Consider the following 19,788-nt stretch of genomic DNA (forward strand, 5'->3'; position numbering starts at 1 on the left):
AGAGTAAAGAAGACTGACTTGTGGGTTGGGGGGGGGGTGTCACATATCCTCTGCAAAAAGTCATAATTATATTTTCTTTAAACTTGTGCTTATTCTCTCATTTTCTTTTTCTTGTCTTACTGCTATAGTCAACATTTCTAGTATTGTACTGAGCAGTAATGGTAATAATGGACATCCTTGTTTTACCCTTGACCTTATTAGAAAAGGTCCTTAATATATTGCTGTTACAGACAATAGTACCTCTTTGCCTGTAGATAGATATTACAGAGAGGGTGAGCAATGGAACAGATTAGGTACGTAATACATAGCAGCAAATGAGTATAGAAGCATAGAATAAGATAGACCCAAAGATCCTAGCCTTTGGAACAAGAACTCACCATTCAACAAAAGCTATTGGAGGAACTGAAAAGCAATCTAACAGAAACGAGGTATAGACCAACATCTCACACAGTTATTCTAAAAGAAATTCCAAATAGGTACAAGACTTAGACATAAAGGGTAATATCATAAACAAATTACTAGAACAAAGAAGAAATTAACTGTCATATCTACAGATATGGGAAGAGTTTGTGAAAAACAGAGAGGATCACAGGTGGGAAGATAAAATTAAAGTTTTTTCATAAACAAAACCAATGCAAGCTAAAATTACAAGAGATACACGTAAATAAGAAAAAAATCTTAGCAAGAAGATTCTCCGATAAGTCTCATTTCTAATACATATAGGGAACGGATTCAAATTTATAAGAATAAGAGCCATTCCCTAAATGAAAAATGGTTAAAGGATATGAACGGGCAATTTTCAGGGGAAAAATTCAAGTTATCAATAAATATATGAAAAAATGCTCCAAAGTCACTAATAATTAGAGAAATGCAAATTAACGCAAATCTGAGGTACCACTTCAAACTTAAATTGGCTAAGATTCCCAAAAAAGGAAAATGACTGGAGGAGCTGTGGGAAAACAGGTACATCAATGAATGGTTGGTGGAGCTATGAACTGATTAGGTCCTTCTAGAAAGCAATTTGAAACTACGCTCCAAAAGTTACTTAACTGTGTATGTCCTTTAACCAACAAAAAAACCACTAGGTTTTTATCCCCAAAGATCAAAGAGAGAGGAAAGGAACTGATATGTACAAAAATATTTATAGTAGCTCTTTTTGTGGTAGCAAAGAACTGGAAACTGAGAAAACTGGGGAATGGCTGAATAAATTGATATATGAATGACAGAACACCACTGTGCTGCAAAAAATGCTTAAGGGTGATAGTTTCGAAGAAACTTGGGAATACTTACAAAAATTGATGCAGAGTAAAGTGAGCAAAACCAAAACAATTTATACGATATCAACAATATTTTAAAGACAATTTTAGAAACTTGGTATAACTCTGTTCAAAACAATGACCAACCACAACTCCAGAGGGCCCATGATGAAATGTGTGACCCACTACCTGATAGAGAGGTGACAGACTCAAGAGTTCAGAATGAGACATATTTCTTTTAACATGGGCAAAGGAGGAATTTGTTTTACTTGACTGTACATGCTTGTAACAGAGATTTTTCCTGCTTTCTCAATTCAGAAAGGGAGCTGAAGGGGATGGAGGGGAAGAGGTGGGAGAAATAGAAGGTTGATCTTTATTTGACAGAAAAATAAAAAAAATTTTTTTTTAAGAATCAAAAAGATCACCAATGCAACTATCATCCAAAAAGGAATGACTGTGAAACCATCAACAAGTACCAATAGGAACTTTCTAATTGCTACAAAATTTTTATAAGAATGATCTATGCATGCAGTTAAGGATGTCCCAAATATAAATACAGAAAGGACCTTCTAGGAAGGGAGAAAGGCATAAATGGAGATATCAGGTTGGTCATATGCAATATGTGCAGTGAACAGCAAATACACTAGTTTGGTTGAAGCAGAAGATTCCTGTATAGCAGAGGTTCCCAAAATTATTTGGTCTACCACCACCTTAAAAAAAAATTACTCCAGAGCTCCCCCCATAAAAAAAATCTACTTTCTTTAACCCTTTAACAGTTTTTTTTTGAAGTTTGCATTATTTCAAAAAAATATAAAAATTTTTTAAATGACACATCTTAAATTTAAGAATTTATTGTAATTTTCCCCCCAAATTGAAGTTTTGATGACACAATATCGCATCATGAAACTGTATACTATCATATTGTAAACAAATCATCATACACACACACATTCCTGCTGATGCATTCTGGACTTTCAGACAATGCATGATATGCTTGTCTGTCAACACTTGCTTGTTAAGGCCTGTAGGCAGACTTGACTACTGATGGGTTATAACTTGCATTTTGTGTGGTTATTTGGAAAATAATGTAATTATTAAGACTTTAACTCTGCTACACAACAGATGAACATGTATGAATGTTTTTTTCAAAATTTCCTTCTCTTCTTTCCCTATGCTCCCACCACTCCCTTATTTTTATTCAATGCCCCAGCTGCACCCGAGGCTACTACTGCCTCCCTGGATCATTCCAGCACCCCCATGGGGTGGTATCACCCACTCTGGATACCTATGCTATAAAGAATAAAGTAAGAAGGAGTTCAAATATTAGGATAAAGTATTTAAACTCCACTCTAAAATAAATGGGGTTTTTAAAAAAGTTTTTATATATGGAGTTTACAGAAGTAAGGCAGTATTTTTGAAATCTAGTAGCACTTTGTAGCATGGAATAGAGATAGATATCACCTAGGAGGTGACTGCTGTAATCTAGTTATTTGGTGATGATGGACTCTAGACTAGGCAGGTAGCAATATGTTTAGAAAGGAAGAGACAGATGTAAGGGATATTATGAAGGAAGGTTAAACAGGATGGATTTGGAAATTCACGTCAGATGACTTCAAACTTGCAAATTTGGAAATTGATGGTACCACTGACAAAAGGAAGAAAAGCTAGTGAAGGAGTTGATAGGAGGAGAGTTGCTTGTGGCAGGATGAAGATAATGAATTTAGTTTCAGATGTATTAATTTGGAAGTCACAATGATCAACACAGGTGAAGTATAGAGATAGAACCATAAAATTTAGGCTTAGAAAGGACCTTAGAGAACACCTAGTCATTTAGTCCTATCCCCTCATTTATACTTAAGAAAACTGAGCCCTAGAAGATTTGCCCAAGGTCACAAAAATAGTGGCAGAGATGAGGATCCAACAGGTCCTCTGATTCCAAATCCAGGGTTTTTTCTACCACACCATGCTATCCAGAAGGTAGTGAGAAATATAAGACAGAGACTTAGGTGATGGTGTGAGGTATGAGAAAAATATTTATATGTCTTACATATACATATATACACATATATGTATGTATGCGTGTGTGTGTGCATGTATATATACATATATAAAATATATACAAACCACATAACTTCGTAAGTCCCTCACATTTTCACCATGAAGATAGGTATTAGTTACCAGCTACCTACCTATGAAGAGTTCTTATCTTTTCAATTTAAATGAATATGCTTTAATTCCTAATGGCTTTTTAATTCTTCCTAATCCTAATTTATAAATTCCTAATGCTGAAAGGTACCTTAAAGATTTTTCTAATCCAAGCCCCTGATTTCATAAAGGTGGAAAGTGATACCCAGAAAGGTTCAGTAATTTGTCCAAGGTCATATAGCTAGCTGGGATGAGAATTATGATCTGAACTTAGGTCTTGTGACTCCTAGAGTCTAGTGCTTTTTCTTTCCATTTTGAATAGATTCTTCAGAAAACATGGCAGTTACTCAATCTCAGGATATTTAAATATTTACAAAAAGTGGTAAATAATTAGAAAAAAAACCCTTTCCTTTATTTTAGGAATACTTAGTAGCTATAGCTTCAACATTCCTTCAACATCATGCTCTGCTTTTATCCACATTAAATTTAAATTATTAAGAACTCTGTGTTTATATTCAGGTCATTATAGAATCCTGAAACAATAAGCATTCATGCATTCAACAAAAATTTATACTAAACACATTAAAACAAAATACCTGATATCCTGAACTAAGTGCAAATGAGATAATGTACATTAAGTCCTTTGTAATTATAAAACACTATATAAATATGAATTGACATAAAACCAATAATTGTATTAACTATATCAATAATAAATATAGTTATATCAAAAAAGAAACCTATTAATCACTTGGAACAAAAGAGTATCACTTTATTCTACTAGGAGAAGCAATACATTCTGAATTTAAACTTTTCTTTATGACATCCATTTCACAATGTCATAAAGTCATTAGCTACTTCCAAATCCACGATGTGAAGTCCTGAAAGATTTGCTAGAAAACTCTGCCTTAAAGGCAAAGATCAATAATAATTCTGTTATTCTTCTACAAAGTCCCTGTAACACACCAGTTGCACAGAGTTTTATAACTAAAATATCACCATTTGTGGCACTTTTATGTTGGATAATTTCCCTCAAAGATTATTTTATTTGGAAAAGATCCATTTAAGGGAGAAAGACTGAAGCCCTTCCAATAGTTCTATTGAATATACCAGTCTAAATATGATGGTCCTACAGGTCATACCATAATTATAAAGTAATGAAACTGATTTCACAAGCCACAACAGATACTTTTGCTATCATTTCTCACATAGCCTTGAAGCCTGAAACACTGAATTCTCTTGGGTTTCTTATGACAGTATCTTCCTAACCAACTGAAAACTTACCACATATGAAAACAGAAAACTATCTGTAATAAGATATCTGGAATAAAAATGAGTCCATTTAATAAAAACTGCACTGAAACTAGTATCAATAACAAATTCCTAGAACAACAAAACAAAAAAATTTCAATAGTTAAAGGCAAAAAATCCCAAATAAAATACAAAATTCTTATTGTCGGGGTGTATTTTAGAATATTGGCACTATCCTCACATCTGGGATAATTTTATATGTCATAATCAAAGTATTTAAGGATAAAAATTGAATTAAACCTATTTTTAAAATTGTTTTTAAAGTATAGGTAAGTTAATGATTATTACATAAAGAACTTATTCAAAAGCTATAATAACACCTTTTTGGTTCCTAGCTTTAACAAATTTGTATCAAACAACATATTTGCATTTAATTATTGTTTGAAGAGAAGAAGATGACTGATGCTTAGATGAGCCCAGGTTCTTTACAGTGTATAGGGCATGTGTATCTCCTTCCAGTCAATAAAGCATTAGTTTCTTTTTTTTTTTTAAGTGTTACAGGAGGAACCAAATCTCCCTCAATTCCACTTTTCTCTGGAGCTTCTTGGTTCTCAAGTCCTTCCATACTCAATTGTACTTTGCTCCTGACCCCTTTTCTTTTCTTTACCCAAGTAACCTACCCACCCAACTAAAATGAAATCAGACCACAAATGCCTTATCATAAAGAGTTGTACAGGCAGAAACAGGACCTCTGTGCGGCTCCAGCTCCCACCACCTCCAATTCATGTAAAAGGGAACTCTAAACAAACTTTGGAGCTACAGAACCCACAAAATGACACAGAGAAGCTAACCTCCCACTGAGGACAGCCCAGCAGGCCGGCAGGAATCTGCCAGGACAAAACTCTGGGAGCCAAGCCCAGCCCCACTCTGAGGTTTTAGCCCCAGGGTGGGCCTGACCAACCACCGGCTAGAAGGACTCCATTATCACCAGCAGCTGTGGCAACACATAGGTGCTAAGGACAAAGTGAGAGGTCAGTGCAGTGTGGACTTTTGGACCCAGTAGTTGGGAGTGCGTCGGCTTTTGCCCCTGGGGCGAGAAGCCGTTGAGGGCTACGGTGCCACTGCCATGTGGCTGCTTCAGTTCCTGGCCTGCAGACTGTAGGGGGACCAAGCAACCAGTCTGAGGGGTAATCACTCTTGCTTTAACCTGCTTGGATCTGGATTGTGGTCTAGGGTGGAGGTCCTGGGGTGTGTGTCCAGCTTGCCAGGGTGTGTGTCCAGCTTGCCAGAGTGTGTGGAGGCTTCAGAGAGGGCACCCATCTAATACCTCCAAGAGCTGAAAAAACCCCAGCATGTGGAACAAAGCTCCCCCATCTGCTGGCAGAGTCCTACTTTTTGGGCCAAAAGCCAAGTAATTGAGTGGCAAAATGACCAGGCAAAGGAAGCAAACCAAGCAGAGCAATCCAACTTTACACTCCTATTTTGGGGACAAAAAGGAAGCAAAGCATGAAGCAGGAGGAAGACAGTGAAGTCAGAACTCCTACACCAAAAGCTTCAAAGGAAAATACGAGCTGGTTACAGGCCATAGAGGACCTTAAGTAGCAGATAAGAGAAGTGGAAGAAAAATTGGGAAGAGAAATGAGAGCAATGCAAGAAAATTATGAAATTAGAGTCAACAGCCTGACTGAGGAAAATAACACCTTAAAAAACAGACTAACTCAAATGGCAAAAGAGGCTCAAAAAGGCAGTGAGGAGAAGAATGCCTTAAAAAGCCAAATTTGCCAGATGGAAAAAGAATCTCAAAAGCTCAATGAGGAGAATCATCGCTTCAGAATTAGATTGGAGCAAATGGAAGCTAATGACTTTATGAGAAATCAAGATGCTGTTAAATAGATCCAAACAAATGAAAGAATAGAAGAAGGCAATGTGAAATATCTCAATGGAAAAACCACTGATCTGGAAAATAGATCCAGGAGAGATAATTTAAAAATTATTGGACTACCTGAAAGCCATGATCAAAGAAAGAACCTAGAAATCATCCTCCAAGAAATTCTCAAGGAAAACTGCCCTGATGTTTTAGAACAAGAGGGCAAAATAGAGGTTGAAAGAATCCACTGATCACCCCCTGGAAAAGATCCCAAAAAGAAAACTCCTAGGAATATTATAGCCAGGTTCTGAAATTCCCAGATCAAGGAGAGAATATTACAAGCAGCCAGGAAGAAACAATTTGAATATTGTGGAAACACAATCAGGATAACTCAGGATCTAGCAGCTTCTACACTGAGGGATCGAAGGGCTTGGAATATGATATTCCGGAAGGCAAAGGAGCTGGGATTAAAACCAAGAATCACCTACCCAGCAAAATTGAGTATCATGGTTCAGGGGAAAATATGGTCATTCAGTGGAATAGAGGACTTTCAAGCATTCTTGCTGAAAAAACCAGAGTTGAATAGAAAATATGACATTCAGATACAAGAAGCAAGAGAAGCATGAGAAGCTAAACAGGGAAAAGAAATCATAAAGAACTTATCAAAGTGGAACTATTAACATTCCTACATGGAAAAACAATAATTGTAACTGATGAAACTTTTCTCAGTATGAAAATAGTTGAAGGGAATATACATACATATACACACACACACACACATATACATATATATGTCTATATAGGAGGGTATATGGGCATATGAATACATGTGTATGTATGTTTACAGGTATACACAGATAGAGGGCACAGGACCAATTTAATAGGAAGGGATGATACTTAAAAGGTGAAATTAAGAGGTGAGAGAGGAATATAATGAGAGGAGATGGGGAGAGACAGAATGGGGTAAACTATCTCATATAGAAGAGGCAAGGGAAAATGGTTACAACGGAGGGGAAGAATAGGAAGGCAAAAGGGAATGGGTCAACCTTATTCTCACTGAATTTGGCTCAGGGAGGGAATGACATACACACTAAATAGGGTATCTCACCCTACAAGAGAGTAGGGGGGAAGGAGATGAGAGGGGGGATGATGGAAGGGAGGGCAGGCTGGGGGGGAGAGAAGTTGGAAGCACCCATTTTTGAAAAGGGATGGGATCAAAGCAGAAAAAAGAACAAGTGGGAGGTGGGTGGGAAATATCGTCAGTCTTTTACAATATATCTACTATGGTAATGTTTTGCATTAGCTACACATGTACAACCTATACTGAATTGCTTATCTTCCCAGTAAGGGTGGGTGACAAGGGAGGAAGGGAATGAATCTGGAATTCAAAGTTTTAAAATCAAATGTTTAAATATATATACATATATACATATATATATACACATATATATACACACACATATATATTATTATTAACACTATTTTACATGTAATTGGAAAATAAGTTATACAGGCACTGGAGCATAGAGATCCACCATGCCCTACTGGAAAAGTCGAAGGGGGTATGGGAGAAAATATGGGAGAGAGCAGAATGGAGGAGGGGATATCCTGTGGGACTGCTCTTTTGGGGCGATGGGTAGTGGGAAAACGAGGAGAAAATCTGTTACTCAAAATCTGGCAGAAATGAATGATGTAAATCCAAAGTTAATAAAGCATTTGAAAAATGAAAAAAAAGAGTTGTACAAAGTGCCTCTTGTACTTTCGGTGTTTAATAAATATTTATTTACAATAACCCTACCTTCTTGCATTCATCCCATTGGCAAGAGAAACAGCACTGCCTTTTGAGTTCTCTGTAGCTTCTGCCCCTGGAATAGACACCTCAATTGTCCTCTTTCCACCTTCTAGAAAACAAAATATTAGTTCCATTAATCTTTTATTTAAAGAAATGATCATTCAATTTTGTTTCTGTCTTGCTACAATTAACAGATTAGCAATCTTTTTGTTCAGTATTTTTTTATTTTTTGACAATTATGGCCCACAGATATACCCGAGTTATTAGAAAAATGGATTGCGAAACAAAAATAATGTAGTTTTTGCTGTTAGTAACATAACACCCCAGAAAAGTGCAATCCATATCATCAGAAACTTTCTTGTAACAGATACCATGGTAAACTTTTAAAAATAACAAATTGAAAACAGGGAGTACCTACAAGAAACCCAAAGAAGTCTTCAATCAAAAGTCATGGATCTGAAGTTTTCAGACAAAAGAAAGCTTCCAGATGCTTTTTTGAAGAGTTTAACATTTGTTAAGGAAGCAAAAGAGTTAAGGAGGTAAAAGGCAATTGAAATCTCACCTTCTAAGAAACATTGGGCTCTCAAAGACTATGCCGCAAAATGTAAACTTCTACAGGTGGAAATGCTTCAAGAATGAGCCTAGTGATGTCCTTTGTCCAAGGACCAATATGGTTAAATTTGGAAAGGCTCCTCACCAAGCAGTGACTACAGCTAATTAGCATTTTATCTGGGTACTAAAACAGACAAGAGCCTTGACCTGCATCAGTGGATGGCATGTCCAGACTGATAAAGCATTTAGATTAGACATCTTCTACAGACGTACTGGGCTATTTTATTACATACATTAATTAACTGTATCAGAATAGAAGTTTCCTGAGGATAAGGACCATATCTTAGGTAAACTCTATCTTCCTTGGAACATGGCACAATGCCCTACACACAGTCATTGCTTTAAAAAGTCTGCCAAACTGAACTCTAATTAAAAAGAGAACACGCCTGACTAAAGAGAGTTAATTGACATGCTATTCATAAATGTCATGTAATCAAATTAAGACTCCCTTTATCCCAGCATGTTTTTTTTTAAACAGGCAACAAAGAATGCTCTGTTACTTAGATGGTCTGTCATCCTCTCAAACTCAGTATGTCCGAAATTAAGTTCATTTATCATATTCTTCTTCATCCTTGCTCCTACCAAAAAAAGCTCATTTTCCATTCCCAACTACTAAGTTTCTTCAATGAAACCATCATCTTTCAAGTGCTACAGGTGAAAAATGATTAGTATGACTCTTTCCTTCATGTCTGAAACTTAGTCTTGTCACTACATCATGTCCTTCATTATTTTTCCTTTCCCCTACCTTCTCACTATTACTATCTTAATATCAAGCCTGATGACCACATCTAGTGTATGATGGCCAGTGGGCTGGGTCTTTGCCTTAAATCTCTTTATCTAATCATCTGTCACATGACTAACATACTAGTCTTCCTAAGATACCACTTTTTCCATGTTAAATCCTTTGTTCAAAAATTCACAATGCCTTCCTATTATCTATCGCATCAAATCTATCCTTTTTTCTACCTGGTTTTCAAGGTCCTCCATAAACTGTTCCCACTCTACTTATCCAGACTTATATACTCCCACATACAGAACCTGCCACAGTTTGGTAGGTTCAGTCACTGCTGCCTCAGCATTTTGATGATGATGTTCTTCCTGCCAAGAATAATGTTGTTCCTTTCCATTAGCTATGTCCTTTCCATCCTTCTATGTCCTTTACCTCCTATGCATGCACACACACACACACACACACACACACCTTAAGAATATATAGATCCTAAAAATATATATGTATGCACATATATATATTATATAATTTAAGTAAAAATCTTTAAAAGACATATTAAATTTATAAAATTATAAACTATAAAATTATTGTAAAATTATAAATCCTAAAGTATACATAACTCTATGTTAATATGTATGTGCACATACATATATATATATATATACTATGTATACCACATGTACACTTATATAAATATATATTCTACATACCTATATCTATATCTCCTATGTATAGGGATGCTTACACACACATAATAAGCATACACAGGTTTATATGTTCCTACCCACAATTAACTCTTCCTTGTTGTAATTTCTACACTTGTAATTGATATTAGATATTTAATATTTAATTCATAAACATTACTTTTGTTTTCCCAGATTGTAAATTTCTTAAAAACAGGACCACCTCTTGGAAATATTTGTACCATAGTGATTTATATACAAATATATGATATACAATATCACTTGGTAATTTCACAGAACAGTTGCCAAGTTAATTCCCTTATTATAGGTAATTTTTAAATTAATCTATTAAAAAAACAAATAATATTTTAAATTAATTGAATCACTTCTTAGTAACTGTTTACTGTACCAAACAGTTTTCTGGGACAAGTGGTGGATGAAAAGATGAAAGTAATTAATTTCCCCTTATTCAATAAACTTGTCAAAAACATCTTTTTGGAGTCTACCAAGTGGTGCTAGAGGTCTAAGCAATTCTACTGCTATGGTCACTGAATCTATAACAGATATGCTTAGAGTGAAGAGACAAAGGAAAAGATTCTTACTGTTCAGAGCTGCATTCAGTACGATGCACAATGTCACCCTAAAGGTTCTCTTCCTCAACCTCTCCACCCCATAAACTGCAGCCTTGTATTCATGCTGATTATTCATCTTCTGCTCTTATTGCTAGCTTTTTAAACCACAATACTCACCAGTCCATGCTCTTAGAGGTGAATGACCAGGGGAACCTGATGGAGGGGAAGGATTCAAACAGACAAGTTTTTGCTGTTCTATTAACTGCAGCAATTTCCCACGAGCCTCCACACTCTGGCGGTTCAGCTCTGCTATTCGCTCCTCCATGCTGTTTGGTGTTTGTGGTTGCATTGCTGGAAAAGTCTTTACAGAAAAGTAAGAATTAAAAAACTCAATTATATAATCTTTCAGCATTTTATATACACCAACTTCTCCTCATAAGAACTACTTACAGGGTGGCTAGGTGCTCAGTGAATAGAGCACCAGCCTTGGAGTCAGGAGGACCTGAGTTCAAATTTGGTCTCAGACACATAACACTTACTAGCTGTGTGACCTTGGGCAAGTCACTTAACCCCAATTGCCCTGCCTCCCCCCTCCAAAAAGAAAGAGCTACTTACTAAATTCATGCAGCCAGTGCTCTCTATAAACCTGCATAGCCAAATAGAGCAGAATTTTGTATGTGCAATGAGAAATGTTTGCCTATAGCTATGGCATATTACTTCTTCTAGTGTTAACACTGCATAAGTCCTTTTCCCTCTGAATGCATTTGTATGAGATTTGAAATATGTACCAGCAACAGGTTCATTCAATTTAGATTCTCTCCTTATGGGGAATGAGGTTGACAAAGCTTATACTGTTCATCATAGCTTCTCCAGAATGTCTTCCTAAGGAGAGACCAATTATGTTGATTTAATAAAAACAGAGCTTGGTCAGCACCAATCTTTGAAGGGCTGAGGGCAAAGAGATTCTCATGGAGTGTTTGTTTCAGTACACAAACGCATTATGTATGAGAGCTCAGTAACTCACCACAAAGTCACTCCCTAGATGCAATCTCTACCTAGATAATTTAAACAGTACAGGTAGCAAAACTAAGAGAAGCTGGCCTAGGACCTTTTATACGCCCTAGACCAGGCTGCATCAAGACTTGAAGGCTTGAAAAGCAGTCCAGAGATTTCACACTATTGTTCACATTGTCTGCTATGGGAACAGTTTTCAAGTGAAACTTTTTTTTTAAATTTTTTGGAGGGCAATTGGGTTTGACTTGCCCAAAGTTACACAGCTAGTAAGTGTGTCAAGTGTCTGAGGCTACATTTGAACTCAGGTCCTCCTGACTCCAGGGCCAGTGTTCTATTCACTGCACCACCTAGCCACCCCTCAAGTGAAACTTTTACATTTTCCTTGAAGTTATTTATAAAATTGTTTCAATCTATCCTTCTTTACCATTCTACTATTACTGATAGTATATCTAACTCCTGACACATTGCAAGAGGGTAGGAGACACATATTGTGAAAGGAGAAAAGAAGGAGTAGATAGTAAGAGAGTAACTGTAATTTTATATAGAGATGCTCTAGTAATATTTTAATGTAAGTATCAGAACCTCCAAATTGTTTCATAAACAGATGTTGCCTTTGGTGAAGAAAGAAGAGGAATACAAATTAGAGAGATCACTAATTTATAGCCTATGTCCATTAATAAAATAGTAAGACTGAAAAAAGTATGAAATTAGGAAGTATTCTTGGTTATGGTAAAAGAACAAGTGAAGATTCTCAACTGCAGTGTGACTCTACAAGTATATAGTAATCACAAAAAGCAACAGAAGCAAATTTAAACATTTAAATTGGGAGGTGGGGGAATTTGACCAAAATAAGCTTGTGTTAAAGGCCCTTTAAAAATTTTACATGAGGGGTGGCCAGGTAGCACAGTGAGTAAGAGCACCAGCCCCAGTGTCAGGACGACCTAGGGATAGAATCTGGGCTCAGACACTTAGCACCCACCCAGATACACCTGGTCGTGTAACCTTGAGCAAGTTACTTAACCCCAATTGCTTAGGGGCAGCCAGGTGGCTCAGAGAGTAAGAGCACCGGCCCCAGTGTCAGGATGACCTGGGGATCGAATCCGGGCTCAGATACTTAGCACAACACCCAGAAATAACTGGCTATGTAACCTTGAGCAAGTTACTTAACCCCGATTGCTTAAAAAAAATTTTTTTACATGACTATTATCCTCACATACTCAAAAAATAAGCAGGCTGCTATCACAAACCCTGGACTTAATAAGTGTCACACACATACAGTCATTTGTACCAATATTCTCTACCCTATTATGCCAGAGTTCCTGCTGCTGCTGCTATCTGTAGGGCTCAATTCCTAACTTTTAGTTCCTACCTCCCTGGGAGCCACTACCTACAAAAATCCTATTTGCTCACTGGAACCTTTTTCCATTCTTACTAGAGCTCTGACTAAGGCTGAGCTACCATTACACCTTCCTCACCTATCCCTTCATTCCCTTCCTTCCCCTGCTGGGACATCCACCATTAGAATATCACAGATACTCAGAGCTCCGTCCCACAACATGACAAATACACACCAAAACCTTAACCCTTGTTGTAGTTTTTAAATTGTTGGAGTAGAAGGGAAATAGGTAGAATCCTATTCATGGCTAGGAGGAGTAAAGATTTGCTGCTGAGATTCCCAAAACAGAATTCTGATTACCTCTTTCCACCAAAAAAAATATAAACCTTATAGTCAGTTACATTATAGGTTCATAGACTTTTATGGGCTAGCCTGGGAACCCAACCACTTTTTATAAGAGTTTGGATGGTATGGTAACTTTCCTATCTACAAATGACAAACTAATTAAAATTTTGATAAATAAACTTTGCATAAGTTAAAGACTACATGTACACAGCATTCTTTTACATGTAATTTAAATGAAGGTCTAGTTTCAGTTAAAAAGTAATAACTACAAATGATGGCAATTGATTAAAACAGTGTTAAGAGTTCTAATGACAGCTACAGAAGTACCAAGCAGGGATACCAAGGAGACATAAATCCATCTATATACTAAAGCAACTAAATAAAACCTAAATTCATCCCCAAGTAGGCAATCTGTGATGGGTACTTACTGCTGTCACGTCATTTCCATTTTCCAGTTTGGCTGGGTCCTGAGGTCCATCCCCTTGTTCCCCTGAGGGTCCTATAAAGTTGTTCAGGTGTGCTTTAATAGCAGAATTCTGCAATGTTAACTCAGCAATTCGTGCCATCAGATCCTTGTTCTGCAGGAAAGGCTCATTTGTTCTTAGCTGCTGTCCATCTCCAAGTACTGGAGATTCTTCTGGAAAAGTATGGTTCCCTGGGGGCTGAAAATGGGAAGGAGGGCACTGGGTCTGCGGCACACTGGCAAAGAGAGGTTGGGTTTTGTTCTCTAAATCTTCATCCATGTGAGAAACTCTCCATCTCTGGGTGAAGAGACGGTTTTCCTCATTCGAGTTTGGAATTTCTACAGCATTAGGTGAGTTCTTCTTTTCCCAATTTTGTTCCTTCTCAGTTATTTCTACATTTGGGAGAATACGTGGGGCAGGACGAGTTTGAACTGTCCTCCTCAATACTACAGATAAGAATAAAGAAATAAGCAAAGAAATTTAATCTACAGCAAGTCCATGATGTATATCAAGGTTATTGGAATAATATGGCAAAATCAAAGAAACATCCTTTCCTAAGGATTTAGATTACAAATGGCTTCATTAATTCTGACAGGGAATATGCCAGAAACATGTCACTTATCATCCTAATGTACAGACTGATTATACTCTATCAAATCATTCTGGGATGCAAATTGACAAATTCAAATTTAATAAATATTCTGGCTAGAGTATGGGATAAGAAGGCCATATTACTAGTTAAAAGTCTGAGATTTAAAATAATTTCCTATTGTTTTGAAAGAATGTTTCTTTATTTCTAAAAGATGTTTTACTTACTACTTGGATCCCTTCTTCATTTACATCTTTACCAAACTTTTTACCTAAAGATTTAAAATAATCTTCAAAACTAATTCAAGCTAAACAGCACTTTGTACCTCTCTTATGAACTTAATTATGTATTAATTATGTATTACAGCTATTTATGTATATGCCATAGCCTCTCCAACTAAATTATAAGCTTCATGAGGGGTTGGAGCAAGTCTTATTTATCTTTCTATCTCCTTGGACATGGTATAGTACTTTGTGTTCTTTGAATTTGTTGAATAATAGGAGGAAGGTTGATATATATTAGTGAATTCTTTTAAACAAATACAATTTTATTACTTTCAAGGATGTAAAATAATTTAAAGTAGGCTAACAAAATATCATATATAAAGGTCCTTGCTTTAATAACAAAAATTATCTGAATTAGAACACAGTGATGGTAGTTTTAGAAACAACTGAGAATGCTTGGGAAAATGTTATCTCTCTAAAGTATTTTTTTAACATTTTCCCAATATCTATGAAGAAAAGGTCAGCTAAATTAAAGTAAACTTCAGTCACAAAATAATCATAAATTGCAATTAATTAAGTTTGATGCCAAAGATTTTATTGAATTTTATTTTTTATTAAGTCTCTATCCTCATCTTATGTCCTCAGTTTTTAAAATCTCTGAGGAAAGTTTTATACTAGGAAATGAAGTTTTACACTGGACAATATCAGAACTGAAATAACTCCTATATATAGGAAGCATAACAATCAAATTTCATTATCTGCAGTCAGGAGGACCTGAGTTCAGATCTGGCCTCAGACACTTAACACACACAAACAAAAAAACCTAGCCATGTGACCTTGGGCAAGTTACTTAAACCCAACTGCCCTCAAAAAAAATTTTCATTATCATTTAAAGACTGCATTATCCTCTATCTCTTCTCCCTTTCACAGCCAAAGTGCTAGGAAAAAGTCGTCAATGTTCATTGATGCCATTTCTTCACTCACTTGCCCCTGAAATCAAAGGCTTAATTAAATTAAAATAAATAGAATTTTCTAAGATATACGACATAGTAATTCAATATTTCTTAACAATTTTTACAACAATTAAAAATACCAATCTTTTTAAACAACAGTTTGATCCACAATTTCATAAATGTGGTATTCCCTTCAAAGGTGCCAATCACAACGCATCTAAGCATTTTCACTCCATCCTCCTTGTCCATATCCTTCCACAAATTCTACACCGAGGATATAACTTGTGCCCTGGAGTCCTTCCTTAAAGTTCTTTAACATTTCCTTTTACATTCTCATCTAAAATCCATAAGATTTGAGCTCAATCCCCCAAAGAATTAAAAGCCCTCAACAGATCAAGCAGAAAATTTTAAGTGAGGTAAAGGTAATCTCCTTCCTGCCATTATCTCCTTACCTAGACACCTCTTAATTTCACAGTTCCCAGAATATTTGGCACCCTTCTCCTTTGGTCACATTTTACCAATAAATGCTGCCATCTAACATATCATTTAAGCAAATGTGAAAATTTCTTAAGTTTATATCTTTGAATTATACAAGAAACATTCATTCCTTTTATTCATTCTGTAGGTTCAAAATTATTAAATAACAAGGAGCACCCTAAGCAATGTATAGGAGTCAGTCAATAAATATTTTTAAACTGCTTATTATGTGTCAGGCACTGTGCTAAGTGTGGAAAACATAACAATCAAATTTCACTTAATCTAAAGACTTCTATATCCTATGCCTCTTCTCCCTTTCACAGTGAAACTGCTAGAAAAAGTTAGCAATGTTCATTAACTTTCCAGCTTTTCGTTTTTCAAAATCCTACAATCTATATTCCATTCGCCCCACTGAACTGCAACTAGTTCTCTCCAAGGCTACTAATGACTGCTTAACTGCTAACTCCACTGGTCTTTCCTCAGTCCTCCTTCTACTTGACATCTCCATCTTCTGGACCCCTCTCTCCTTTAGTTTCCATGATATTGCTCTTGCCTAGTTCTACTCCAACAAGTTTGACCTCTCCCTGACTCCATGATCCTCCCTGGGATCATCCTTGGTCTCCTGCCCTCAGGCTCTATCCTAGGTTGCTCTCTTCTCTCTTTCTCTAGGTGATTTCATTCATTCCCATGAACTCAACTATCATCTTTATGCAGATGATTTCCAAAAGGGAATAAAATGGTAATGCTCACTCTCCTGAAATAATCCTATATCAACTCCCCGCTAGATAGCATTAACTATATGTTATGATAGATCTCATTATCTCCCTCATTAAACCTGCCCCTCCCCCAGTCCCTCTATTGCTGTTGAGAGCACCACCTTCATTCCAATCAACCAGGTTCTAATCCTTTGAGTCATTGCCATTCTTCCCTCTCCTTTACCCTCTTTATCCAGTGCCTAAGTCTTATTGATTCTACCTCCCCATCTCTTGAATCCATCCCCTTTTGTGCCATTACATGACTACCACTACCTCAGCTGAGGTTCTCACCACTTTCTGCCTGAACGGCTGACTCCCTGTTTTCAGTTTCTCTAAAAAGATACCTAAATTACCCCCCTTAAGCACAAGTATGGGCTTGTTGTCTTGTTGATTATGTCACTCATCTGCTCAAAAGACCTCAAATAATTCTCTATTTGATGAAGTTAAAATACTAACTCTTCAATCTGCTATTCCCTTTATAGTCCAGCTCCAACCTACCTCTCTAGTCTCATTTATTATAACTCTTTTTATATACTGCATGATCTAGTAATGTCAGCCATTCCCAGCACCTGCTATTCTCATTTTCACAAAGGATATAGGATGCCTAGAGTGTACTCTGCCTCTTACAATCCTATTTCCTCCGAGGCTAAGTTCAGGTGCCTTTCATAATGTCCCCTCAACTCTCAATAATCAGTAGGAGTCAGTCAACAAATACTTTTAAAGTACTCTCTTCATCCTCAAATACCTCTTATTTACTATCAATGTTTATATATTCCCCAAGGAGAATGTGAACTTCTTGAGGACAGGGACTATTTAATTTTTATCTTTGTACTCCCAATACCTAGCACAAGGCCTTTAACACAGTCAGAAATGTTTGTTGAGTTGAATTAGACAAGAAGCTTTCTTACCTTCCTGCAATGGAGGGAACTCTGGGTTGTTTTTTTGCCTAGGAGGTGTTAACATAACAGCTGGCTCAAATACATGGTCTGGTAAACTGCTGGCAAGGCCCAAACCATCTGTGGGATTTGGTAACTGAGTCAGTTTAACAGGTAATTCTTCCTGGGGGAATTCAGTCACTTCCCTTCTGAACATCAATGGAACAGAGATGTTATCATTTACCACTGGAGCCTCTGAAGAAAAAGAAAAGAGGCTCTAGTAAGTACATAAAAGCCAGAAATCACATCACCAATGAGAACATTCCACATGAATTTATGCATAAGTCTCCCTGGAATTCCAGGCAGGTACAGTCTCTTGCTATGCCCTAATATAGGATGTCCTCCATCACTTAGCTACTGACCCTCCCAGCACTAAGTATCAAGGCCCCAACTTCTAACTATAGGATGCAGACCTAGAAAGATAGTGGGAAACAGAAGTGCTTTGAAAGCTATCCAGGGGACTATAGGAAAACCCCATCTGTCATTTCAGAGAGATCATGTTCATCACTACAATAAATTCTCAAGGTCCACATGATGGTCATGATGAAAATGAAGTGTGCCTACAAAGTAATGAGAAGGATTTTACAAGCTACACATCAAAGTCAATGTCATTACTCTGCAGTCACATTCAATGGTAAAAGAAAAAACAGAATTTCCAAAATCCAGTACGACCCAGATATGATTTCATATAATTCAATATTAACACACATATACCTTGACTATTAGCAATGCTTCTGATTGCAACTCCCCTTTCTGAGGCTAAGCTTTCTTCTCTGTTAGATCCTATTATAGCGAAACCTTTAATGGCATGTGTGAGTGAAATCAGCTGTTCATCAGTTGTTATCATGTATTGCTGGAATTTTGCCTATGGAAGATATAGGAAAAAACATAAGAAAATAACACAACTATATCCTGAGGTCAAAACATATGAATTAGAAAAAGGAAAAACAAAATACATATACTAAGAGAATCAATCTAAATCATATTTTTTTTTTTGTCTTTTTGGAGGGGGGAAGGCAGGGCAATTAGGGTTAAGTGACTTGTCCAAGGTCACACAGCTAGTTAAGTCTCCTAAGTATGAAGTGTCTGAGACTGAATTTGAACTCAGGTCCTCCTGACTCCAGGGCCTATGCTCTATTCACCACACCACTTAGCTGCCCCTAGATTATTTTTCTTTAACAAGGCCCAATTAGGGAGCTTCTGGTCACAACTTGTAAGTACCAGTACAAAATGGTCTTTGACACTAATAACTGCCTAATTTCTCCTTGACACTCTTCCTAAATTTGGCTTCTGTAATTCTCAGATCTGATAGTGTACCAGGCCTGGAGTCAGAAGACTCATCTTCCCGAGTCCAAATCCAGTCTCAGACACTTAACAGATGTGTGACCCTGGGCAAGTCACTGAACCTGGTGTGCCTTTGTTTTCTCATCTATAAAATGAGTCGAAGAAGGAAATGGTAAACCACTCCAGTATCTTTGCCAAAAAAACTCCAAATGAGTCATTAAGAGTCAGACACGACTGAACAACAACAAAATACTCTGATCTGATGATCTTTTAAATCTTTTGTCACATATCTCCAAGTACTCTTTTTCTGCCAGCTGTGCTGGCCTTAAGTCTTTCAAAAATCAAGAAATGAACTCATGCCCTCCAGGCAAGGTTCCACTAAAAACTCACTTGTAATAATTCTAGTGACTATAGTTTTTCTTCAGGACTTGACTACACTATCATAGAATCTCAGAGTTGGGCTTCAGAAGCTATTTAATCCAACCCACATCAGAATAAGAAGGC

At 36.7% G+C, this 19,788-nt stretch overlaps 1 protein-coding gene across 2 annotated transcripts in view; it reads right to left on the reverse strand.

Annotated features, from left to right (window-relative positions):
* The window catches only part of SPICE1 (spindle and centriole associated protein 1), a 77,174-nt gene that overhangs the window by 10,176 nt on the left and 47,210 nt on the right, over positions 1-19,788 (reverse strand). For both annotated transcript variants that reach the window (XM_069069881.1, XM_069069880.1), the window contains exons 12-16: positions 18,715-18,865; positions 17,974-18,195; positions 14,032-14,513; positions 11,086-11,269; positions 8,318-8,420 (exon numbers count right to left, since the gene is read on the reverse strand). In XM_069069881.1, the coding sequence (XP_068925982.1) occupies positions 8,318-8,420; positions 11,086-11,269; positions 14,032-14,513; positions 17,974-18,195; positions 18,715-18,865 (1,142 nt within the window). The remainder of the gene's footprint in view (positions 1-8,317; positions 8,421-11,085; positions 11,270-14,031; positions 14,514-17,973; positions 18,196-18,714; positions 18,866-19,788) is intronic.

Source organism: Petaurus breviceps, unplaced genomic scaffold (genome assembly GCF_028583685.1).
Source record: "Petaurus breviceps papuanus isolate PSGF00001 unplaced genomic scaffold, PetGlider_PUasm1.0 90792, whole genome shotgun sequence".
In the NCBI taxonomy this organism is placed as follows: Eukaryota; Metazoa; Chordata; class Mammalia; order Diprotodontia; family Petauridae; genus Petaurus; species Petaurus breviceps.